General features: G+C 43.9%; 1 protein-coding gene across 1 annotated transcript; it reads right to left on the bottom strand.

The window, feature by feature from the left end:
- Positions 1–11,010: 11,010 nt before the first annotated feature.
- On the bottom strand, positions 11,011–15,895 carry plk2b (polo-like kinase 2b (Drosophila)). Its single transcript, XM_072496993.1, has 15 exons — positions 15,686–15,895; positions 15,248–15,355; positions 15,018–15,134; positions 14,780–14,909; positions 14,584–14,671; positions 14,398–14,493; positions 13,972–14,170; positions 13,717–13,864; positions 13,497–13,591; positions 13,243–13,387; positions 13,045–13,125; positions 12,767–12,926; positions 12,543–12,672; positions 12,265–12,375; positions 11,011–11,758 (listed from the first exon to the last, which is right to left on the bottom strand). Exons 1-15 carry the CDS (start codon positions 15,872–15,874, stop codon positions 11,567–11,569), a joined length of 1,989 nt encoding a protein of 662 aa, XP_072353094.1. The 5' UTR covers positions 15,875–15,895; the 3' UTR covers positions 11,011–11,566.
- Positions 15,896–27,255: the final 11,360 nt, after the last annotated feature.

Below are 27,255 nucleotides of genomic sequence, written 5' to 3'. Positions count from 1 at the left end.
GACATGGGTAAACCAGTTGGGTTTTTACAATTAGTTTCATTGTCATCATTACTGATACTTGGCGCAGAATGTTTTGAGTGGCGAGGTTTCCCACCACACCATCCAAATAAGGGGTGGAAAATGCATCACCGTGGATTGCAGCTGTTGCGTGACAATTAATTGGCTAGAGATGGAATTTCCATCTCTCACTCGGACACAAGTCCAGCCTCAGAGTCCCAGCAGTGCCAGTGACAGCAATGACCAGGTCCACACCCAATCCCTAGATCCTAAGTACAGGAATCCAGGATGAGGTAAGTGTTGGGGGCTGGGGAGATGGGGCAGTGGAAGTTGACAACATGGAGGGGAGGGCAGATGAGGCTGAGTGGATTTGGGAGAGGAGAGATTGGAAGGGAACAGCCATTGGAGCAGATGTTTTAGGGGGGTGCACCCCATGTGAAAAAGGAGCCCTTGAAGGTCCCCCCCAGCCCCAGCCATGCTCAAGGTCCAAGCAGCGTGGCCTGTCAGGCTTTCCACCAGCGTCTGAGCAGGGTGATGGCGGGTGCACCACCCAAACCTTACCCAGCCTAAGTAAAATTGCGTATGATGTGTTGGGTGCTCTGGATCCATAGAACACACACAGGCCACCAACACTTAAAATAGTACAACACTATTTTATTAAGCTAGAAACTGTTGAACGTACTTTCACTGTGGGTTAACACGATGTTAGATTAAACTAAAGACCTATGCCTGTCCTAACCAGTCTATGCACTCAGCACATGGTGAAGATCTGTGCTGTAAGCTGTAAGCTCTGTCCTTCTGAGAGGCTGCATCCTGAATGAGCAGGAACTCTGATGCCCTCTGTCTATATAGTGAGTGTGCTCTAACTGGTGATTGGCTGCGGTGTTGTGTGTGTTGATTGGTCTTGCTGTGTGTCCATCATTTTGTGTGTATGCAGTATGATATACTGGTGTATATTATGACAGCGTACAGGCTAGAGGTGGGCAGGGTGACAGCAGGAAGACTACCTGGGGAATTTGTACACCTCCCCACTGGTAGAGGACCGTAAAACCCTGCCTTTGATATTTTCTTATTCCACATTTACTCAATTAACTGAATTTACATTATCCGAGTGCCAAAGTGGGATCTTAAAGCACATCTCAAGACGTTCAGTTCAGTCTGCGATAGTGTTGGTCCAATGGCAACCACTAGGCTACTGTATCCATTGCTCATATATAATCCTTGATTTTTTAAAAATCATGGATATCTTTCCCACTTTACTCTGCAACAACTTGCATTTATACAATGCCTTTAACACAGTAAAATATTCTACTTCACAGAAGCGTACATTGAGCCAAAAAGGAAGATATTGGGAGGGGTGACCAAACGCTTGAACAAATAGACAGATTTAAAAGGATGTCTTAAAGGAACAGAGGGTGGTGCATGGGGCCTCCAGCTGAAAACACAATTGTTATTGATGGGGCTCAGTGGGGGGAGATGTAAAAAAGGACGTTGTCTGAGGAATTAATTTGGAGACTGATGGTTGTAGAGTGCAGGAGATTACAGAGATAGCCAGGAAAGTGCAATGTCATGAAGAAATTTAAACAAGAGAGGGTGAAATTTGATTTGAAAGTGTTGGTAGATAGGGAGCCAACACACAGCAGCAAAAATGTGGTATGAGTTGGGATACGGACAAAAAGATTTGAAGTTTACAGAGCATAGAGAATGAGAGGCTGACCAGGAGAAAATCAGGCGTCAAGTCTGCAGGTGACAAAAACATGGGATTAATTTTCTGTGGCAGATGGGCAGAGACCCAGATGTTATGGAGGTACACAGTCTTTGTAACTTTAAATTTGATTACTTTTTTGGCTTTCCATTGTTGACTAGAATGTGTTTACTTATATTGGGAAGATTTACAGTACAATAATGGTTTTAGAATTATTCTGTTAAGAAGATTACCCAACATCCGGTAGGCATGTAAAAAAGAGTCCATTTGAACATGTTCATTTTTGTTGTATTGGATATTATACAGTTATCTAAATGAAAGTAGGCTGGGGGGGGGGGGGGGGGGGGCGGCGGGGGGGAGTAGAGTTAGCATTTCAGGTCAATGGTTTGTCATTAGTTCTGATTTCTGCTTTTATTTCTGAATTCCAGCTCTTGCCTTCAAACACGATGCCTAATTGCTGCATTTTGGTAACATGAGCACTTTTTCCTCTGCCAGCCTCCATTTTGTATCATAAAGCTAACAGCTGCTCATTAGAAAAGAAGTCACTTACCTCATCCTTTCAGATCAGCCACACCTCTGCCAAGCAGAATGTTGTTAGCATTAGTAGGATATTGATGCACAGCCAAGTTGTCTTCAAGGTTGAACAAGCTGGGATGCCTAAAGCAATTTTCGTATTGAACTATTGCATACCATTCTGCGTCACAGTACGTCTGTTCTTGCAGGATATTTGAATAACTATTATGAAACAACCAGTATACAGTACCTCACTGTGCATACAACAAGGGATGGCAGCAGATTTAGTAAATGTTGTCATTATAAAGGAGAACGCATTTTTTCTTCATGCCAGCATCAGAATAAATATTAAATCTAATCCATCAAATTTTAAAATTCCAGCCAAATCACTGATTTATCATTTCTGTCCAATTGATTGGATGTACAGATGTGGTCTCTCAGTTACAAGGTATGAAAGACCTTGATGTGTACCAGAATACAAATGCCTGTAAACCACGGAGTCTGAATATTTTGTTTTATCTCCAACGTATATTTTCAGGACAGCATGGGAGAAAAGCAAGAAATCACGCTGTTGGAGCAGTGGGAGGGATGAAATTTTCATTGCTACAGGAAGCGTTTACGTTACTGCATGTTGAACATCAGGGCTAGTGAGCAGATTTCTTCTGTGTAAACACAGGCTCTTCGTGATATGTAATTGTCTTGGCCGCTATAACTCACAAACATACTGGATGCTTGCTGTTGCATTTGTGCACTGCAGTTCAGTAGAATAATTGCATGGAAAATATTGCTTCGACACATCAATCCAATATTAGTTTCTTCCAACTCCAGGAATAGGACAAACTTTTATGTAAATATCTGATATAAGATATTGATGACTGTTCAAAGTCTTTACTCAAATTGGCAAGTTTGAGTAGGATCGGGAGAGAAGCCAGAATAACCACGCATTCAGAAGGCCACAGTCACCATATTGAGTGCATTTTCTATTTCTGTTTCATTCATGGGATGCGGGTGTCACTGGCTGGGTCAGCATTTATTCACCATCTCTAATTGCCCTTGAGAAGGTGGGTGATGCCTTTTGAACTGCTTGAGTCCCTGTGGTGTAGGTACACCCATAATGATGTCACAAGGGAGTTACAGGATTTTGAACCAGCAACAGAGAACAATAGCAATATAGTTTAAAGTATGTGTGAGTTTGAGGGGAACTTGCGATGTTCCCATGCATATGTTGCCCTTATGCTTCTAGTTGGTAGAGGTCACTGGCTTGGATAGTGGTGTAATGTCCAGGGTACAAAAACAATGGGTGACGGTGCAGCATAGATTCACTAAGACATTATCAGGGCTGAGCAGTTACATTTATAAAGAGACCTGTGAAAAGTTATTTCTCAGTAAAGATGACAGAATTAAATGATGACCTGACAAAAATGTCCAAAAATAAATAGAGACAAATTGATTTTGCTGCAAGACATAATAAGGGTGCAAATAACGTACAAAGAATTGAAATGAAATGAAATGAAAATCGATTATTGTCACAAGTAGGCTTCAAATGAAGTTACTGTGGCAAAAAATCTTTGCCAAGAGGGTAAATCAAATGTGATATACTCCATCACATACTTTTGATGAAGGAGAGACCATAAAGGATGAAAATAGTTGATAGAAGATAGAACCATTAAGATAACAGGATTAGAAGTGGTAACTTCAATGCAGAAAACGCAAATACAGAGTTAATGGGTTGGATGGCTTGGTTTAGGCTTTAAAGTTCGATGATTTTATGCAGTTTTCATCTGAACGATATTCCATACAATCAATATTGACCTGGATCTAATGAAAAAATATATATTTTTATTAAGGCATTTGTATATAAATTAAGCACCAACCAATACAAGAGTAAGAACAAACAGAAATATCATAACAAATAAATAACTACCCAAACACCCCAACCTCCCAGCTGTTCCCCTCCACTCATCCTGCCTTGCCCATTTTAACCCCTTTATCCCCTGCCCCGCCTCTCCTTACCCTGCCTGCTGACAGCTCAATTTCTTTGAAGAAGTAGATGAACGGCTTCCATCTCCGGGCAACCCCATCAACTGACCCTCTTAAAGCAAATTTGATTTTCTCTAGTCTTAGGAACTCCGTCAGGTCACTCACCCACATGCCCGGTTTTGGTGACTCTGAGTCCCTCCACTCCAGCAAAATCCGTCTCTGGGCTACCGGGAAGTCAAAGGCCAGAATGTTGGCCTCTCTTGCTCCCTGGACACCTGGGTCTTTCAACGCACCAAATATCGCCACTTCTGGACTCGGGGCCACCTTTGCCTTCTGCACCTCGGACATTACGTTTGTGAACTCCTGCCGGAACACCTTTTTCGGACATGCCCAAAGCATGAGTACATGGGTTCGCGGGCCTCCCCACGCACTGCCCACATCTGTCCCCCACCACCTCAAAGAACCTACTCATCTTTGCCACCGTCACATGTGCCCTATGCACTACCTTGAACTGAATAAGGCTAAGCCTAACACACAATGCATTCATCCTCCTCAGAGCACCCCCCCCCCCAAGTTCCTCCTCTCACTTATGAAATGAAATGAAAATTGCTTAGTGTCAATGAAGTTACTGTGAAAAGCCCCTAGTCGCCACATTCCGCGCTTGTTCGGGTGGGCTGGTACGGGAATTGAACCGTGCTGCTGGCCTGCCTTAAAAGCCAGCTATTTAGCCCAGTGTGCTAAAGCTCCCTCCCAGTCCATTAGCTCTTCACCCACTCCTGCTTTTAATACCACCTTATCCTGTTGTTCCGGGGGCAGCAGCTCAGGAAAGGACGACACCTGCTTCCTCACAAAGTCCCAGACCTCTGTATTGGGGCCCATTCCCACTGGGCAGCTCATACTCCTCCTCCAATGCCTCTAATCTCGAAAAGCTGCTCCCGACAAACACTTCCCCAAACTGCCCGATCTCTTCCCGTCACCATCCCTGAAACCTCGGGTCCAACCACCCCAGTCCAAATCTATAACTACCGCAAATTGGTGCCCACACCGAGGCACCTTCCAACCTCAAATGCTGCCACCACTGTCCCCACACCCGCAAGGCCGCCACCACCACTGGGCTCATAGAGTACTTGGCCGGTGAGAACGGCAGAGGCGCCATCAACAAAGGCCCTTACAAGAGGCTGCCTCCATCCGCTCCCACGTTGACCGCTCCCCACTACCCACGTCCTAATCATGGCTATATTCCCTGTCCCATAATAATTGATTATAATTGGCAAGGCCAGCACCCTCCTCCTCGCCCCCCTTCCAACAGCACCTTCTTTAACCGTCGGGATTTCCCCATCCACACAACCCCCAAAGTCAGAGCATTAACTTTCCTGAAAAATGGTTTTGTGATGAAGATCAGGAGGTTCAGAAAAATAAAAAGAGCCTCGGGAGTACTGTCATTTTCACTGTCTGTACCCGCCCCACCAGGGATAAAGAGAGCACATCCCGCCTCTTGAAATCCCCTCTCATCTGTTCCACCAACCACAGCAGATTCAATTTGTGCAGTTGTTCCCATCCCCGTGCCACCTGGATGCCCAAATATCTGAAGCTCACCCCCACCATCTGAAACGACAGCTCACCCAACCTCCTCTCCTGCCCCCTCACTTCGATCAGGAAGGCCTCGCTCTTCCCCATGTTTAACTTATATCCGGAAAACCGGCCAAACTCCTCGAGAATATTCATAATTCCCCCAATGCCTCCCAGTGGGTCCAAGATGTAAAGCAACAAGTTGTCTGCATAAAGCAAGACCCTGTGCTCCACCCCCCCATCTGCACCACACTATCCCTCTCCAACTCCTTGATGCTCTAAGCGCCATTTCCAGTGGCTCTATTGCCAAGGCAAAAAGCAACGGGGTGAGTGGGCAGCCCTGCCTTGTCCCACAGTATAGCCCAAAGTACCCCAAACTCAGACGATTTGTCCATATGCTCGCTATTGGCGCCCTATACAACAAACCGACCCAGTCTACAGACCCCTGCCCAAACCCGAACCGTCCCAACACTTCCCACAAGTGCTCCCACATTTAGCAACGATATCAGGCATCAGGACCCAAACTGCACCGGATCTTTATCCTTCTTTAATATTAGGGATATGGACACTGCAATAATGTAGGGGGGAGCTCCCACTTATCCCTCTCCTTGTTATATGCCCTTACCAGTAGGGGACCTCCTCCACCTTGGGGAACTCCAACCCGGCTAGGAATCGCCAAATTCCCTCCCCCCAGGTCAGGGGCTCGGTTTCGTAGAGCCTCAAATAAAACCTCTCTAAAAACGCCATTCAGCCCCTCCAGGTCAAGTACCACTCTTCCCCTCCTGTCCTTCACCGTCCGATCTCCCTCGCCGCCTCCTGCTTCCTAAGTTGGTGAGCCAGCAACCTGCTCGCCTTCTCTCCATACTTGTACACTGCCCCTCTGCCTTCCCCATGGACATCAACCCAAACTCCATCTGGAGCTCCTGCTGCTCCTTCAACAACCCTGCCTCTGGGGTCTCCGAGAAACTCCTATCCACCCGCTGAATCTCCTCCACCAGCCTTGCCATCTTTACTCGTTCCACCTTGTCCCTATGCGCCTGGATTGATATAAGCTCCACCTGACCACTGCCTTGAGCGTGTCCCATAGCGTGGCAGCTGAGACCTCATTCGTGATGATGTTCAAGGCCACAGTGACTTTGATGGCAGAGTATGATGGCCTCAATACTGTGAGGTATTTGGTGATGAGGGTATAGATGTCAATGACCATCTGCCTAGTGCTTCCCCATCTCCTGCAGCACTGGTTCTCAGCTATTGCTGGGTAGTTCTATCTTTGGTGCTGTGTCCTTTTTGAGGGTATGGCCTCCCTTGCCATTCTTTCATCTCCAATGCCCACCTGATCACAGGGATTTACACCCTTCCTGCAGAAGATGCCACTGGGCCCAAATCTGATTTTCATCCCTCCAATGCTATCTACAGCATTCCTTTTCAACAAGGGACTCTTCTGATCCTGCAATTCCAAGGGGCTGACAACCCCATTCGATGTCCGAGTGCTGAGTGCCCACTCTTCTGCGACCTGCGCAGTGTCAAGCCCACCTTCTTGCCAAGTGCCAATTCCCCCTTTGATTCTCTTGATACCCCGGGGCAGCCTTGACTAACTTCACATTGTTTACCTGCCTCCCCGCAGCTGTTCAAAAACTGACGGCTTCAGAACAATTTGCCCCCGTTGAAATATTCTATCCTTCCCTTTCAAAAGGTCTTAAGCTTTTTAACAAGTTTAATTGACCTCAATTGATGGGAGATTGGGAGTGGTGTCCTACCAACCTTTCCACCTTGCTGATTGTTGCCAGTGCCTGGATCAGTGCCTTGAAATTTCCACACCCCTGACATTTTCGGGGGCTCCACCACTTCCTTCTGTGAGGGAGGCAGAATTCAGTCCAAGCAAAGGTCTAAGGTTTTCCCACTCATGAGAGGACTAGAGAGTTGAGGGATGGATAATACTGTGATGCAGCTTCAGTGTTGTTTCTCTAGCTGCATTGGATTTCTTTAATGTGGCATAATCTCAGTAAAAGGAGAATTGGAGCTCTGAGAATTCTCCCTACCTTACCTTCAAGAGTGCACCCTAACCTGGCCAATGGATGCAGGTGGAAAACTGGAAATCTAGTTCCCCTATTATTTCTCACATTGCAGCCACACTGAAATAATTTTGGATTAGATAATTCAAAGATTGGAATGGAATGCTACTTGAACTTATTGTGGTTACACCTTCTTTGAATCTTGTGGCTCATGAGTTAATTGTGATGAATTATAACTCGCAGACGGAATGCACCGTCACAACTGGGACAGCAGCACCAGCATTTCACCAGAAGCGTTAGAAGTCTTGATTGTAACTATTTCATCTAACGAGTGAACAAATGCCTCATGTTGAACTGACCATATAGACCATGGTTTTACTTGCTTATCTGTCTTGTGTTAGCTGATCTCAGCTGGCCAGCAAAGACATGCTAAAACATCCCTGAGCTAGGGAGGGGAAGATTTAGACAAGGATCCTGCTTCTTACTTCTACCTAGCAATTCCCATTGGAGTGTAGGTTCATATGTTGGATAGGATGAGTCATGGCTCTGATGCCTTCCAAAAATGAAGGACCAACACCCTATCCCCCACGCCACTTCTGATTTGCCAGTGGGCCTGCAGTAAGCAGAAGGGGAAATGTTCAGGAATGCATACTGCTGCACAACTAACCACTTCCTGGTGCCAGATTGCATCTGCCTTCATGGGAAGATGTGAATGAGGGAAAGGTGCCTTGTGCTGCATATCCTGGCACCTGTAATTTACAGATGTGTCCCAGTGCTACATTTAATCACTCTCGTTCTATTTATACTTTTTCTGTGGGTTGTTACTCAATTTCTTTTTATATTAGGAAACTATTTTCAGATTATTCTTGCCAGTTGCATTGTAAAATTGGGCAACAACGTCCATTGTAGGTGTTTTTGGAAATTTCAGCAGAAGGATATTCTCCACGCAATTATATTCTTTGTTAAAAATGTTAGCATTTGTAGTCTACCTCAAAGGAAAAGCAGATCTGACCATTATCACATTACTCTTACCAGCTATGCTGTTGCCTTTTACAGAAACCATACTTCAAAAAGTTACTCCTCATTGGACTGGCATCCTGAGGATGTGAAAGGGGTGAGAAATGCAAGTTTTTCTTTCTTGGATAGCTTGTGGAAAGAATTACCTTATTGCAATGAAGATGCAACTTGGTGCAGTCTATACATCTGCCATGCCACACCAGGCTCCACTGCAGCTAGAACTTCCAGTATCTTGCCACAGTAGAGGTGAAAGTAAGCCATGGCTCAGTTAGTTAGTAGCATTCACACTCAAGTCAGAAGGTATTAGAGCTCACAAAATAACACTCCAATACAGTACTGGGAGAGTGTAGCACTGTCAGAGAGGTACTTTGAGATACAAAACCAAGGCCCCTTCTGCCCATTCAGGTGAATGTACAAGAACCCATAAGTACTATTCAAAGAATGGGCCCTAGCCAATATTTATTCAATTAATATCACCAAAGCAGATGAGCTGGTCATTATATTGTGTGAGCTTGCTGTGCACAAATTGGGGCCATGGTTCCTACATTTGACTTTACATTTGTCATTGGCTGAAACACACAAATCCGGTTATGAAAGCCACTACTTTATTACTGCAAGTCTTTAAAAGCTCAGTGGTAGATGAAAAAAAAAATTAAGTCATCCAGACTCAAGAATGGATCCACACTCAAGAATGGTCAAGAGTTAAAGATCACAAGCTAGGCTGGGACTATTGCATTACACTGCTAGTTTAAGCAGAGTAATGTTCACACAGCCTCTCGCAATCACTCATCTACATCAGGTACTGGGCAGAATTGGAGTTAACAAATCTGGCACTCACGAAAGATTTTAAAAAGTCTCTTCCTACTGCGAACAACCAGGATAAGTCACGAATGTGATCAGAAGCCTCTTATTTGCCTTTGCTGACATGTTTAAACTTTTACAGATCTACTAGGTCAGCTCCATCTCCTTTCAACCATAAAGCCCAAGGACGGGAAGAGATAGAAGGAAAAAGATATTCCTCAAAACTAATTTTATTCACCGCTGGCCAGTTTTAGAATTGGAGTTTATCCATCTGAGCAATAGGTAAAATAGGGCAACAAGGAAACACTTCATGAAAATGATTTAATTCTGCATTTTAGAAGATTAACACAAAAACCTGGTTCCTTAGCATGTGCTGCAGTACTGATATATTTTATAGTGAACATCTTTGAATGCATATCTTAATAGCTTAATAGTTAAGAGCCATTACCCTGCAAAGGAAGAGATTGCTAACTGGAGGTTAAAAAGCCAGACTCTTCAGCAAGTCAAATGTTTTGTTATTTGTGGAATTGTCCTTCAGAGTTTTTAAACAAAGGCATCAGACCACATTCATTCATTAGTTGTAGAATGACACTACATATCTGGCAGAGCAGTATTGATACGGATGAAAGCTAAACTAAATTGAATGACTGACACTCCGTGCAGATGGAAAAGACTGATCTGGTTCAGTCGATGAGGTTAACTTCCCTGATACGATACCCAAGTGCCTTCACTGTTCAATTTAACCATCAGAATAAATCCTTTGCACCATGTTCTACTGCTCCCAAGTTGCATCAGTTGTACAACACCCACGAACCCAAGCAATGTGCTAACTACATCAAGACCTGGACTAGTTGGGTCTTTGGAATTGCCAGAGACCTGTAGCAACTCAATTAAAAGGATATAAACAATGACAGAATAGCAAGAAATGTCTTGGAGGAGGCAGGAGAGAGAGGAAAGTGGATAGGTTCCAACCAGAATAAGGGGGAAAACAGAGGAAATGGGAGGCATCAAAAGCAACATCTCCAGAAAGTAGGTCTGCCAGTGTTTTTCCCAAATCCAAACTCCATTTTGTACATGTATTGGTCTTAACAGCATCCATAAATACCTCAGCCCTGACGACTTCATGCAACAAGGGCTCAACTAATGAAAGGTGATTCCAGAAAGAGAAAAAAGTGATGTTAGACTGAAAGGGTCAAGGCCATGTCGGGCAACTTTACGGTGAGGAAGATCAGCACTTTTGTTGCTATTCCAGTGCGTTTGAGGTGCAGCAGCCTTTATGGTTCAAGTCAGCACAGCCCTCATTCATCTGCTTTATCAGTCTTAGGTTCTTTGTGTAGTTATGTGGAATGTACAGACATGATAACTCGAGTAACTCAACCCCACACGAAACATGTCAAAACAATTTCATACTCAAAATGAATTCAAATAATCTTTATTAATGTTTAAACCACTGCTTGCTCAGCATTTCAGAGTGTCATTGAGCAGGCTGGTCAATAAATAATAAATACTCAGTGCATAATAAATTAAAGAATATGTCCAGCCACAAATGTGGTGCAACGTGTTTGAATTTTCAGTTCTCTGTTCAAAGAACCAGTCATATTTTAAACCAGTAGCATAAGCTGCATTTTTTAAAAAAACGTGTCCTTACAACTTGCAAAGTCCAGCTACAATTTCACTCGCTACACACTTTCCTTTTGCTCACCGGAGCTGCAACACCCTTTGTTGCAACAGAAAAATCCATTTCTTCTTGTAATGCAAAAATATTGAAGTTCCTCAGGCAGCTGTTACATTTCAGGTACTTGTCCTTTTAAAAAGGTCAGTTCCATAAAGCAGGATTGTAAAACGCATCTGTCTGGTACCGGCCCAGCACACCAATCGAAATACAAGTTCCTCGTACCGCCTGACAGATGGTTACCTCGAGTCAGTTCCAAAAATTGAAGGAAGCCATGGCCAAGCTTCACTGTCCAATCTTTTAATTAAATCTTTGTTGCACCATATTCAATGCGTATTCCATTCGAGTACGAAGTTCTTGGGAGCATCCAGACATTAGCAGTGTTGAGAGCTTGAATGTAGTAGAAACTCTATCTTCATTGATATAAGTAAGCAGGTACTCCTCATTGTGGTTGCAAATAATGATTTTTGTATGATCATGATAAAAGTTTACCTGTAATAAAAGTACAAGTCAGGTTACTTAAATGATTCTTTATGACAAGGCTACTTCATGATTCTTCATGACTAGAGTTTTGATGAATATACTTGGGTGGCATAGTGGCAGTGGTTAGCACTGCTGCCTCAGCACAAGGGACCCCCATTCAATTCCAGCCTTGGGTGGTGTTTGCACTCTTCCATGTCTGCATGAGTTTCCTCCCAGTCCAAAGAAGTGGGTAGGTGGATTGGCTATGCTAAACGGTCTGTTACATGTAGGTTATAGAGATAGGAGAGTGGGCCTAGATAGGATGCTCTTTGAGGGGTCAGTGCAAACTTGAACTGCACTGTCAGAATGGAGGTTCTTAAACCACATGATTGCAACATTTGCTAATCAAGTGGTTTTCCCCTTCAATCTCACTTATGGAGAGAATGTCTCACCTTGAAGTGTTCTGGCTATCAAGAAATTAGTTCAATAAATTTGTGCGCTAGTAACATGCTGGCTAAAGACAATGCAATTCTCACCTGGAATGTGCCATCACTAAAGAGCATCATTAGAGCACGGTCAGATTTTAGCCATTGAAGTAGACACAGTCTGGGCTTCTGGGCATCCGTTGAACTATGCAGATCACCACCCTGTATGAGAAAGATCATGCTGCTTAAAGTCTTTGTTTACAAATTCTAAATGGTTGGACTAAAAATGATTCAATGGCAAGCACAGGATGATAACAGAGGAGCTTTTTGTTTTAAATATAAAATGGCTCACACTATACAGGGGAAACAAAAGAGTCAAGGATTCTTACCTCCATCAGATTTTCTTCCATATAGTGTGCAAAGTACTTCAGAATCGTCACTTGACTAATGAACTTTTCAGGCACATCAAGTGCTGAAAAGATGGAACATTGGCCCAACTCTGCATAGTACTGGATGGTTCTAAGAGGGGGAAAAGATAGCTCCAGGTTAACACCTAAATGTTAATTTTAGATTCAAAGGCAGTTAAAAAAAACAAACACATTAAGCTACTTACTTCTTATCTGCCAACAGACTCATGTGAGTTCCATTATTGAAGAGGACTCCAACAGTGTGATCAGACAATTGATATCCAAACCCATATTTATTGGAATAATCCACCCACTTGGTGACCCACTGGAAGGAGAAGTTTAATTGTTGTTTTGGCAGACAGTCTCCTGGGAATGCAGCAAAAATGAAAAAAAGCAGCTTGTTTAAAGTGGTCAAGTTAACAAGTGGCCAATCCTAATCTTCAATTTTAAATCGACACTGGATTCAATTAAGAGCAGTTCTTACCTTCTGGCATATTTTCAATACAGCCCTTTAGTACTCTAGCTACGGTATCAGCAACACTTCCCATGGTACTGTCTTCAAGAGCTGAAAAATAAAGTATTGTGAAATTCTCAATTAAATAGCTTTCGACTTCCAAGTTTATATTTGTCACACAAATTTATATCTCTTAAAGTTTGCAGTAAATGCCAAACTTGTACTCACATTCACTACTACTGCTGCAGCTTCCCAAAGTTCCTCTCACTATCATCCTAATAGAGTCTCGGATTTGTTCTTCATTATCCTTCACTGGAGAGGTGGCCTCTGGCTTGACATGGACGGTCAGTGACTTGCTAGATAACCGTGACTCCTGTCAAAACGAAAATGTCAACATTTAGGAGAGATCTAGATTTTTGCACTGTTGAATCCATAATTCAACATGAAAAAAAATAATATTCACAGCAATGAGACCAACCTACCTCAGCTAATCTGCTTTTGATGCTCAATTGGTCACTTAATGACATTTTCTTCAAATCATTCTTCAGCTTGTATATTTCATCATAATCGTCTTTTCCTGGTTTGTATAAAAAGAAATTGCTTACTGTAGCAAAGCACATGGTTCATCTACAAGTTAGAATTTGGATTTTTATTTTCAGCCAATCAGAACTAAAACACATTGTTTAGCAAATGTGCACTTACTGTGATTGTCCAAAAACTTAGTTTTGTCCTTCTTCCCACCGAATATTGCTGCAGCTGCCTTTTTGAAAAAGTTCTTGGCAGGACTGGACAAATGGAAATCTGGTGCATAGTGACAGCAGGTCTGTGACAATCGCTCAGGTGTAAATCCCTGCAACAGAAGACCAAAGTTTAGATGTGTGCCTGCACTATTGTGGGAATGGGACCAAAAAAAAAAAAGGGTACTGAAGTTAAACCAAGAATTCTTGCAACACAAACCTGAGTGAAGAAGTCATAATGCAGGATGTCATCTAAACTTGGCCGATCCTCTGGATTTTTTGCAAGCATGTTAGCTATCAATTGTTTGGCAGAGGGTGACAATGTTGACGGCATTGAATATCTTGCCTCCCTTATACATTTGTAAGTTTCTTTCAGGTTGGTTGTCTCAAATGGGGGTCGCCCCAACAGCATAGTGTACCTGTAATGAACACAATTTAAGGAGTCAATGTCTTCAAAGTTAAGCCCCAACCGAGCCAAGGGGATTAGTTTTCATCTTCAGTAGTGAAGAGCAGAATCTCAATTCAGGAAAATAAAAATTGGGTATATAATTAGATAGTGAGGCAGCTCATATTTGCTACTGAAGATGAGAATTTACTCCCAATTGTTACTAGAGAATGTAAACATACTTTGAAGTGCAATACTTACATTACACAGCCTAATGCCCAGATATCAGATTCACAGCCATGCCCTTGTTTGTTGAGAACTTCAGGAGACAAGTAATTTGGTGTGCCACAGATAGTCCTGGGGAGATAATCACATTGATGTTAGCACTGTTTATTTCATAATTCTTCCCCAAAATCATTTAGACTTGGATATATCTTGGTTCATTACCTGCTCCGTTGCTCCACTGGTTCCAGTTTAGCTGCTAACCCAAAGTCCCCTATTTTCAGTTCCATAGACTCATTGATGAAGAAGTTACCTGCAATTACAAAGCATAACTACTTAGAATAGTATTTTCTAGTAGAAAATTAGACACTATGTGCTTTAACATTGCTTAATCTTAATCTCATATGAAGAAGCATCATACCTAATTTGAGGTCTCGGTGCAAGATTTCTTGTTCATGCAGGCACTTCAGTCCTGATACTATCTGCCGGAGATAGTATCGCACTTCTGGTTCGGTCAGCACCTTCCTAGCTTTCAGTATGTGAGCCATTGACTACAAATTAAAACAAAACAAATGAAGCATTGTGCATTTGTAAAATAAATACACTGGCAAATATTGCACTTTAGGCTCAGTGTCAGAAGAGAAAGGATAAATACTTACTCGTCTGCTGCAGTGTTCCAAAAGGATGTAAATGTTCTCTTTATCTTCAAAGTAATGGTAAAAGTGAACGATGTGTTTATGGTGAAGCGTTCGGTGCAGCTCAATCTCTCGATCAATCTGCGTGTAGGAAATATCAAAATCAGGCTCGAGTGATGCACCCAGGAACACTTTGACATTGGTATTTTAAGTAGCATTACACCAATCATTGTCAATCCCAGTTACTAACTCACTTTTTCCCTCTGATGGGGCTTGGCCACTCTGGTGTGCGGGATGATCTTTGCAGCATAGACGCGGTTAGTAGTCAGGTCGGTCATCTCGTAGCATTTAGCAAAGCCACCCTAAGAAAACAAAATCGCAGGGGCTAAGTTAATAAGCATCCACAGGAACATTTTTTTTTAAACCTAAAGATTTGAGACCTAACGATATTTTTTGTAAAAAATAGAATTTCTAGTATTGAACGTGCTGTGCTTCTCAAGTCTCTCAGATGCTGACCCAGTCACTGCGGGCTGGGAACCGCACACACTCTGCTCACCGTTGCACAGGGATGCGAGACACCACCAACTCAAACCTCTGGCAGGGATTCGCTCACTGAACCACATTTACAAATGCTGCACCACAGTCAGTGCGCCCGCTTATCCCCCGCACACAAAGGCAGCATCTTGTCTTACCTTGCCCAACACTTTTCCTCGACAGTAACATTTGCCCGTGGCGGGGTCGGTTATAATCCGGGACATTTCGGCGTTGGAGTATGTTAACTCTTCCTGCCTTTTGGTGAAGCGGTGATCAGCGGACCTGCTGAGAGGCTGCTCACACATCTTTGAGCTTTGCTGGTAAGTGATAGTCCTCAGTATATCCATCGGCTCTGTGCTCTCCGCACTCGCAGTGAGCGCCGGCTCGCTCCCCGCTGCCTTTTATATCCTCCCGGCCATGGCGTCACAAAGCAACTGGCTGCACCCGCTCCCCCGCCCATTCCGATTGGTTCTAGGGAATGCCAATCACTTCCCGTGCCTTCCTCCCCGCCCTCCCCGAAACCCGATTGGATGAAACGTGCCGAGTTCAGTCAACCCCCCCCCAGGACTAACAATTACCTTCATGCCAGCAAAAATCATCAACATGCACAACTCCTGGATCATAACATATGAGAAGCAGCACTAAACGGTGCATTTATTATATTTGTTAGAAATGTGTCTACCATACTCTGTTTTATTCCTTCCTATCTGAATGCAAGGTACATTTGCAGTTGCAAACATAGGGGTTGTTGCTGCATTTTCTGAGAGCAACCAACCGCCTGCGGTATATGTCCAGACAGTCTCACTGCAACTTTTATCAATCATCTCAGTCGTTACTGTTTCCATTTGCCTCCGCCTCAGTATTAGTCCAACATGTTGTTAACTGCTGTTTGTATAAGCACGACATGCAGATTTATATCAGAGCGTTGCAGTCTATCAGTTACTCTGCTGAATATACTCGTCCCATCTGCCCAGACCAAACTGTCATTTGGGGGTATTGTATATTTCCATAACCGCTATATTTTGTCACGACACTGCAAGTATTTTTTGCATGCGTTCATTCCATGCTATGTATTTTATCTTTGCGTGCACTATCAGTGTACTTATCTATGTTGCATACAGCTTTGGGTTTTACAATAAATGAATCTATTCAAGGCCAGATAAATCATAGATTTTACTATAAATCCATTCATTGGGATTCACCCTTGCTTTGCCCTTACGCGAGCTCAGAAGCCTGTATTCGGCATGTATTCGTTTTCAGGGAACGTTTAGCAACGTCTGAAACACGGATGGAGCACCATCCAGTCCAGCGAACAGTGCTCACCCAAAACCGTGTCATTGCTCATTTTCATCAATGTCATTCGTAATTTACATGGCAATTTTTTTGCGCAGTGTTTAGTTTAAGTTGTGAATTTTAAACTGTGGACGCATTTAACTCCGCGGCTCAATATTCGTAAATTCCTTTGGCGCAATTTGTGAGAACAGCGCACGTTTGGATTTTATGCACCGTGGCAACGAAATAGATCTATGTGTGTTAGGCAGAGACACATTGCACAGGAAGAAACCAGGAAGTGCACTGACACTTGGACGTCAATTTTGGAGGTGGTAGAAGGGGATGAATCATTGTACAGAGCGCCACCCAATGTCCCGCCATCTAAACTGCATCAACCCCTTGCACTGCTCCACGGACATCTTCTGCAAGGATCAACGCTTGTTTGGCTCCCCCTATTGAACAAATGCTGGAAATACTCAGGGTCTGGGATATCTGTGGAGAGGGGAAACCGAGTTAATATTTCAGGCCAATGATGACCTGGTACACTAAAATGTGTAATGTTTTTGCCAACGCCAATCCAAAAATGTGCAGAGTCTCCTGATTTAAGTATTGGGTCCTTGGTGCTCTTCTGAATTAAAGCCCATTATGGGGGGATTTGGTGGTAAAATGGGTGAAGGTTTTGTAGTTTCGACCAGCCACATACCAGCTTGCCAGTTTGGGTCACATGAATGGTGGGTCGCTGTGCTGCCAACGGCAGCTGTGAGTAGGTCCTGGGAGGAAAGGGGAAGCCAAGGGAGACTGGGTGGGTAATGATATTTTTGTTGGGCCTTGAAGAGGACTTGGGGTCCACAAAGACAATTCAAAACTTCCTTTCTTAAGTGTCACCTTTGACCCAGTTGATAGTACTTTGACCTCCAGTGTTCTAGCCAATATCTACCCTTCAGTTTAACACCAAAAACAAAGGCAGTTTTAGCACACTGGGCTAAATGGCTGGCTTATAATGCAGAACAAGGCAGCAGCATGGGTTCAATTCCTGTACTGGCCTCCCTGACCAGGCACCGGTGACTCGGGGCTTTTCACAGTAACTTCATTGAAGCCTACTTGTGACAATAAACGGTTATTATTTGAAACAAAAACGGGAAATGCTCAGCAATTTATGGCAACATCTGTGGAGAGAGAAATAAAGTTAACATTTCAGGACTGTGACCTTTCATTAGACTAGTACGAAGTCTTACAACACCAGGTTAAAGTCCAACAGGTTTGTTTCGATGTCACTAGCTTTCGGAGCGCTGCTCCTTCCTCAGGTGAATGTGCTTGGTGCTCTTCTGAATTAAAGCCCATTATGGGGGGATTTGGTGGTAAAATGGGTGAAGATTTTGTAGTTTCGACCAGCCACATACCAGCGCTCCGAAAGCTAGTGACATCGAAACAAACCTGTTGGACTTTAACCTGGTGTTGTAAGACTTCGTACTGTGCTCACCCCAGTCCAACGCCGGCATCTCCACATCATGGATTTCATTAGACTGAAAGATTAACTCTGGTTCTCTCTCCACAGATGCTACCTTAATCAAAAACAAAAGAAAATGGTCATTTATCTTATTGCTGCTTGGTGGACCTTGTCGTGTGCAAATCAGCTACTACATTTCCTACATTCCAACAGTGACTACATTATAAAAGTACATTATTAAAATTAAAATGCTTTAGAAGGTCCTGAGGTCATGGAAGGTGTTAGATAAGTGCAAGTCTTTCTTCTTTTCCAGGGATTCTTCAGGATTAATGCCTGACCTACTGGTTGAAGCATGCGCAGCACACACTCTAATTAGTCCTATCCTAATATGACAACCAGGGCCCATAATACCTGAATTTTCATATTAAAAGGGACCTATCACTTCAAACAGGCAGATGCTTTAGCTACCCAGCAGTTAGGCCACTGTGAAATCTGTAGTACTCTGATTGGCGATGCCATTTTCGAAGTGTTACATGGTTAATGCTAATTTTTTTCAGATCCGAAAGGATCCCTAGGGTTCTCAAATTTGCCATGAAAAACCTGCACATGTAAGGTATAGGATGGGGATAGGTGGGAAAATCCACAATTAGACCAACTATTATCTGACTGAATGGCAGAAGGGGCTCAAGAGACTGAATAGCTTACTGCTGCTCCTAATGCGCTTGTTTGTATGTTTGTATGTACATGTATTATAACCAAAAAAAGTTGTCCACTTCCTTAATGACTGGTGGGAGGGTTCAGGTGAGGGGAGATTTGGACAGCTAAAGAGGAAGGACAAGGCAACAATGCAGGTAAGCAATCCGGGTAATAATAAGCAGTATGTGACAGGAAGGAACAGAGCATACAAATATGAGACTGCGTCAGCAAGCATGATCAGAGCAGGAAACAAAGGCTTTAAACTAACAGAGAGTGGGAATGTGCATGTGACGGGAGATTTCAAAAACAAAGACAAAAGTTGAGGCAATAGAAAAGTATATCAATGTGGGTAAAAACAAGCAGAGATGGACAGAAAGGGCAGAGAGTTTAACAGTAATTAAACAGTAAGATTCATGCAGAGAATAGTGGTGCACAACATATACAATCCTGAGGAGACTTGGCAGAGGTGGATCTGGAAAGAATGTTTCCTTCTTGTGGGGGCCGACCATTTAGGACATTGATGAAGAGAACCATTTCTCTCAGAGTTGTGAGTCTTTGGAACTCTCTTCCTCAACAGGTGGTGGAAACAGAGGGGTGCATTCTCCGCCTCCACCACCACGTGTTCCTCAGTGGCGCGCCTTCGCTGGCAGCGGGATACTCCATTCCCATCGCCAGCCAATGGGATTTCCCATTTTTGGCCACTCCACGCCGCTGGGTGCACTGCCGGTGGAATGGAGATTCCCGTCGGCAGAGAATACACCACAGAGTGTTTGAATATTTTTAAGACAGAGCTACATAGATTCTTGATAAGCAAGGGGGTGAAAAGTCATCAGACAAATGTGGCAATGTGGAATTGAGACTACAATCAGATCAGCCATGATCCTTTTGATTTGTGGAGCAGGTTCAAAGGGCCGAATGGCCTACTCCTGCTCCGAATTCATGTTCAGGGGAAAAAAATTGCAGTCACTTTACCTGAATATGAAACATTCAAAATGATGAAGGGGCTTGATAGGGTAGACACCGAAAAGCTGTTTCCCCTGATTGGGGAACCGAGAATAAGGAGGCACGATTTCACAATAAGGGGCCGATGATTTTGGACTGAGAGGAGGAGAAAGTTCTTCATTCAAAGGGTGTGAATTTTTGGAATTTTCTACCTCAGAGGGTTGTGGATGCTCTGTTACTCATTATCTTGAAGGCTAAGGTGGACACATTTTTGATCTCTCAGGGAATCAAGGGATATAGGTAGCATACAGGAATGTGGAATTTAAGCCCAAGGAGAGCCATGATCATATTGAATTACGGAGCAGGTTCAATGAGCTGTACAGTCAGCATAGTTTTAAGGGGAGGTCATGTCTGACCAACTTTATTGATTTTTTTGAAGAGGTGACTTAGGTGTGTAAATGAGGGCAATGCATTTGATGTAGTCTACTTGAACTTCAGCAAGGCTTTTAATAGGGTCCCACATGAGTGACTGATAGCGAAGATAAGAGCCCATGGGATCCAAGGAAATTTGTCAAATTGGATCAAAAATTGCCTGATTGGCCGAGGGGTGTTTTTCTGACTGGAAGCCTGTGTCCAGTGGGGTCCTGCAGGGATCAGCGTTGGGGCCCTTGTTGTTTTCACTTTATATCAATTATTTAGATATGAATGCAGGAGGGTTGATCGGTAAGTTTGCGGATGATACGAAAATTGGTGGAGTGTTAATAGTGAGGAGGATAGCCTTCGAGTAGACGGGCTGGTCAGATGGGCTGATCAGTGGCAAATGGAATTCAATTCAGATAAGTGTGAGGTGATGCACTTAGGGAGGACAAACAAGGCAAGGGAATACATGATAAATGGCAGGATTCTGGGAAGCACCGAGGATCAGAGGGATCTTGATGTGCATGTACACCAACCCCTTAAAGTACCTGAGCAGATGGATACAATGATTAAGAAGGCATTTTGTATATTTGCCTTTATTAGCCAAGTGTTATGGGCCAGGGTTTAGAGAACCCCAAAGTGTATCATGGAGTTCACCTGACCCACAACGTTTAATAGATTGTGGTATGGGGAGCAGACGGCCCACTCTACAGGTGCGGTACAGCAGAAATGGAAAAGTATTTTTTAAAGCAAAACAATGTTTTGAAAACACACAGTGAACATCTTAGCAACCATTAATTCAAATACAACCCCCAAATCTACAACACTAAGTAATCGTTTAAGCTTTCCTTTTAACATCCATACGACTCAAAAACAAAACTGTTCACAGAAGCACATCAGGTTAAAGTCACTACTGGAAACATTTATAATTCTGAATTCACCAAATGATCAATAGATAGTCTTTTCGTGGCAGAGAGAACAGCAGTACAGCTGCTTTGTCTGGCTTCAGCTCCAACACTGAAAACGAAACCAAAAAGACACAGACACACCCAAGCTTTTCTCAAAGTGAAATTAAAAAGCAGAGCCAGAGCTCGGCTCCACCTAACACTCTGACATCACTGCAGTAACATGAGCAGCCAAACATTTCTTAAAGTGACATTCTCATGACACAAGGCATAGCGTTTAAGAGCCAGGATATTATGCTGGAACTGTATAAAGTGTTGGTTAGGCCACAGCTAGAATATTGTATGCAGTTCTGGAATCCACATTACAGGAGGGATGTGATAGCACTGGAAAGGGTGCAGAGGAGATTTACCAGGATGTTGCCTGGGCTGGAGACTGTTAGTTATGAAGAGAGACTGGATAAACTTGGATTGCTTTCCTTTGAGCAGAGGAGACTGAGGGAGGACATTATTGAGATGTATAAAATTATTATGGACATAGATAGAGCAGACAGGAACAAACCTTTCTCCTTGGTGGAGGGCTCAATGACCAGGAGGCATAGATTTAAGGTCAGGGGCAGGAGGTATAGAGGGAATATGAGGAAAAACATTTTTACCCAGAGAATGGGAGCTTGGAATTCGCTGCCTGAAAGGGTGATGGGTGCAGAGACCCTCATAATATTTAAGAAGTAGTTAGATGTACACTTGCGATCCAGGGCATCCAAGGCTATGGGCCAAGTGCTGGAAAATGGAATTAGAATGGTTAGGTGGTTGTTTTTGACCGGCGCAGATGCGATGGGCCAAAGGGCCTTTTCTATGCTGTATGATTCTATGACTCTATCACTCAGTGGTCTTCTTCTGCTCCCATTTCTTATATTCTGTCAGGAGCGCTATGTGTGTCATCTAAGTAGACACACAAGGGTGACTAACCTTCTAACCAATTTCCACCCTAGATAATTACTGTCATTATATAAGTGGCAGCAGGAGCATTTCACTGTTCTTCAAATGGACGTTGTAATTTTACTTCATGCAGCAGGGTTTGCATTTTCTGAGAAAAGTCATTTTCCAGATGCTATTTCAGACCTTGTATTGCAATCAGACATCGCTGAGCATCAGTTAGTTTTCCAGCCATCAACCTGGATCATTGGCTGGGATTTTGCACACCCGCCAGTGACGGGAATCATGACAGCTGGGGGCACTAAATTTGCATGATGGAAAAGTCAGTTTTCTGCTGCTGGTAAATGAGTTTAGGAATTTGTTCTCCCGCCTTTGGTGGGATAAATGCGGATCGAGTTTCCTGCTGATCTATGTCGGGAAGCATATTTGCAATGATTTACATCTCATGAATGCTCACTAAATAGTCAACTCACTGAAATTTTGTTCCTGCTTCAAATTAAGTGCCCCACCTATGGATAATTAGAACGGCCTGTTTCCTGACTGTATATACATTCTATGATAATTCTGCAAAAATCTGTAAATTCTATGATATAAGAGCTGCACACCTGGCGAACCTCACTTCATCAACAACATCAAGGTCAGTGGATGCTGCCTTCGCCCGCTGTTGTGAGTTCCTGTGAGATTTCAGGTCACTGTATCACATGCTGTACTTAGGCTCGGCATAGGAGGCCATATCAGCAGGGAAGGGGAAATGGAGAAAGAACATGGGGGTGTGGGGGGGTGTGGGAGGTAATGTCTTGAGGAGTGTGGCCTATGGCAGGATGTGGACATGGCAGAGCAGGGTGGAGACTGAAGCATGACTAGGGAGTGGCCAATGAACAGAGTGAAGTAGTGAAACACTGTCCTGGGGCAAGAGTTATAAGATGCTTCAAATAAGAGTCAGAGAGTGTCCTGGGGCTGAGACCACACTGTCGGGTTATATTGAAGAGACCAACCTGGGGCTGAGGTCAAACTGTCGCTTAATTTTGAAGAGACTGTCCCGATTACCAACTACCAACCGGTGGTTCATCTATTGTTATGAAACAAAAGAGAAAATGCTGGAAAATCTCAGCAAGTCTGGCAGCATCTGTAGGGAGAGAAAAGAGCTAACATTTCGAGTCCGATGACTCTTTGAAGAGTGTGAGGAAACCGGAGCACCCTGAGGAAACCCACGCAGACATGAGGAGAATGTGCAGAATCGGCACAGACAGTGACCCAGCGGGGAATCGAACCTGGGACCCTGGCCCTGTGAAGCCATAGTGCTAATCACTTGTGCTACCGTGCTACCCTAGGTAATCAGTAAGGATAAACAACAAAACCTCCTCCACGATAATCCTCAATACCGGGGCCTGCAGGGCTGCGTACGTAGCCCCCTATTATTTTTTGTTTTTAAATTTAGAGTGCCCAATTCATCTTTTCCAATTAAGGGGTAATTTAGCATGGCCAATCCACCTACTCTGCCCATCTTTGGGTTGTGGGGGTGAGACCCAAGCAAACACGGAGAGGTTGGGCAAACTCCACACGGACAGTGACCCAGAGACGGGATCGAACCTGGGACCTTGGTGCCGTGAGGCAGCAATGCTACCCACTGTGCCACTGTGCTGCCCTTTCAGCCCCCTATTATACTCCATGTCCCCACACGACTCTGTGGCAAAGTTTCGCTCCAACCCCATCTTCAAGTTTAAAAAAAAACATTTATTTTTAAAAATTTAGTGTACTCAATTTATTTTTCCAAATAAGGGGTAATTTAGCATGGCCAATCAACCTAGCCTGCACATCTTTGGGTTGTGGGGCTGAAACACACGCAAACAAGGGGAAAATGTGCAACTCCACATAGACAGTCACCTCCATCTACTAGTTTGCTGTTGAGACGATCGTAGTGGGTTGGATCTCGAACAACGACGAGTCAGAGTACAGGAGGGAGATAGATAACTTGGTGGCATGGTTTAACGACAACAATCTCTCCCTCAACGTCTGCAAAACTAAGGAGCTTGTCATCGACTTCAGGAAGCGAAGTGTCATACATGCCCCTGTCTGTATCAATGGCACTGAGGTGGAGATGGTGGACAACCTCAAATTCCTAGGTGTGTACATCACCAACAACCATAGAAAGCATCCTATCTGTCTGCATCACAGCTTCCCATGGCAACTGCTCCATCCAAGACTGCAAGAAACGACAGAGAGTCGTGAACACAGCCCAGTCTATCATGCAAACCTGCCTCCCATCCATTGACTCTGTCTACACCTCCCGCTGCCTTGGGAAAGCGGGCAGCATAATCAAAGAATTCTCCTACCCGGGTAATTCACTCTTCCAAACTATTCCATCGGGCAGAAGAGACAAAAGTTTGGGCACACCCACTAACAGATTCAAAAACAGCTTCTTCCCTGATGTTTCCAGACGTCTGAATGACCTCCTCAGGGTCTGAACTGATACTATGGACTGAACTGATCCTCTCTACAGATGTAGCATTATATACTGTATACTTCACCCCCTGTCTATGTTTATGGAATTTCATTATGTATCTTCATGTATTTTTCATAAGTTATGTGTTTTCGTGTATGGAGTGATCAGGCTGGACTGTAGGCAGAACAATACTTTTCATTGTATCTTGGTACACATGACAATACATCTAAATCTAATCTAAGGGTTGAGGCCACGCAGTCAGGTTATATTGAAGAGACTGTCCTGGGACTGAGGCTATGCTGTTGTGTTATATTGAAGAGACTGTCCTGGGACTGAGGCCACATTGTTGGGTTATATTGAAGAACCTGTCCTGGGACTGAGGCCACACTGTCGCGTTGTATTGAAGAGACTGTCCTTGGCTGAGCGGGCCATATTAGAGGGCTCTGCATGACAAGCATGTGTTGGTCTAATTCTTGGTCTAATTTGGAATCCCAGATAGCAGATCATGCATGTCTGTGCTTGGTACCAGGGAGCTCACATGACTCATAAATTTTGAATCGCTCCCAGGTGCCAGAGATTTTGAGGAAGATTGGCACATAGACGTTTGGCTCCTTGGCGATAAAGGGTATCCCCTAGAGACATGGATAATCATGCCTCTTCATTGGCCATGGAGTGCATTTGAGGAGAGATATAATGCTGCACATTGAGGTCCTTAATAGAGCAAACGATAGGCATCTTAAAAATCCATTTCAGATGTTTGTACCAGTCAGGCAGGACTCTACAATGCGCATCGCAGAGGGTGTCCCGCATCAATAATGTTTGCTGCAACAAAGGGAAGATGTGCTGCCACAGGGAGACATGGAAGAGTTGGACGTCTCCTCAGGATGAGGAGGACTTGGAAGGGATGAATAGTAAGTGGTCAAGGATTCAGATGAGCCACATGAGGATGCCATTGCACAGGCATCACACAACAGATGTGACAATTCAGAACTCCAAGATTTCAAAAGGAAAAAGGTGAAGACAAGTGTTTACAATTGCAGTTCTCTTCAGTGCACGGGGCACAACTAAACCATCATTGTCATCTTCGACATATCATCAGCCAGTGGGTATGTCACGAAAGGTCAAAGATCATGGGGAAAGCACATGCCACGTTCAACCCTAACAATGGGGTCATATTTGGAAGGTGCAGTAGGCTAGGGACCATATTGCTACTGGGGAATGTGATAAGCATTCCACTCATGCAAATCCTTAAGTAGCTACACGTAGTGCAGTCCTTCAAGCATGGTGGCAACGAGTCCGTGGCCGAGTCATTCTTCAGGAGGCAGAAATGCTATTGCACAAATGGATGCACTCATGCCAGTGTGACAACAGCTTAGCAAGGCAATCTAAGATGAAAAATATTTGTCAGTGGTTAGCACTGGACTGCCTCAAGAGGGAGCTCCATCCAGACAACTCTCCAACACCAGCTCTCATGCATGAATAATACAGAGGCTGAATCTTAATACTGAGCCCCAAGATAATAATAATAATCTTTATTATTGTCACAAATAGGCTTACATTAACACTGTAATGAAGGCACTGTGAAAAGCCCATAGTCGTCACATTCCGGCGCCTGTTCGGGTACACAGAGGGAGAATTCAGAATGTCCAAATTACCTAACAGCACGTCTTTTGGGACTTGTGGGAGGAAACCGGAGCACCCGAAGGAAACCCACACAGACACAGGGAGAATGTGCAGACTCCGCACAGACAGTGACCCAAGCCGGGAATAAAACCTGGGACCCTGGAGCTCTGAAGCAACAGTGCTATCCACTGTGCTACGGTGCTGCATCGGACATCAGGATGCAGTGATCTGTTACATCACAGCATGGATGCAAAGCGGTGAGTTATGTGAGCAAGGACCATTGTGTGATTATTGACAAACACTCATTTCCCTGCATTCGCTGAAAGCCTGCCAAGTTTATGTCTTGCATTGCCAAAGCATCTGGGAAAGACGTGACCCAGTCAGCTTTAATACAGCAGTCAATGATAATTTAATCCTTCACCAATACTGCTGAGAACTCGGGAGATGTGCTGGAGCATCACTTTCATACCATTACAGTCCTTGTTGTGTCCTTCTCACAAAAGCCCTTCTGTGAACCCGACGTCACTGAGTGCACAATCATGCAATGATCGCATATCGTTTTATATTCTGTGCCTTTATGAATTGACACTGAGAAGCAATGCTAGGCAGCCATTCAGGAGCAAAGTAAAATCCTCATAGGTAAGTAGACAGCTTCATCAGGATGTCCACACACCTCTGACAACACACACTCATTCCTGATTAGCAGACATTTCAAATGTCACCGAGTGGAACCAACCTCCATCGCTCAGTGTCATGCATGGGGAGAGTGGGTACCTAATATAGGAATAACATTCAGTCCTACAAGTGGAGATGAAAACTGCTGCAGGAAGGCACAGTTGCCGCTGCCGACGATGAATACTACTTGTCCCCAAAACTCTGTCATAAAATAAACACCATTGCAAAGTTGGTTGCGACAAATAATCAGTAGATCCACAAACGAAAGAGTTCAGTTCAGCAGCATCAGGATAATCGCTAACATTGATGAATATTCTCATGAGGTCACGTCTGCCTGAGATGCAACGGTCACATATGTATTGTCCAGCCATCACT

The sequence above is a fragment of the Scyliorhinus torazame genome, chromosome 3 (genome assembly GCF_047496885.1).
Source record: "Scyliorhinus torazame isolate Kashiwa2021f chromosome 3, sScyTor2.1, whole genome shotgun sequence".
NCBI classification, from domain to species: Eukaryota; Metazoa; Chordata; class Chondrichthyes; order Carcharhiniformes; family Scyliorhinidae; genus Scyliorhinus; species Scyliorhinus torazame.
Note: the sequence above shows the minus strand (reverse complement) of the source record. Positions and strands in the feature narration are given on the sequence as shown.

Excerpts from the sequence above, each read along its gene's own strand:
- plk2b (XM_072496993.1), bottom strand. The coding sequence starts at position 15,874 with ATGGATATACTGAGGACTATCACTTACCAGCAAAGCTCAAAGATGTGT. Across the intron at positions 14,494-14,583 it reads CCAGTGGAGCAACGGAGCAG|GACTATCTGTGGCACACCAA; the intron begins GTAATGAACCAA and ends TTATCTCCCCAG. Across the intron at positions 12,376-12,542 it reads TGGAAGAAAATCTGATGGAG|GGTGGTGATCTGCATAGTTC; the intron begins GTAAGAATCCTT and ends TTTCTCATACAG.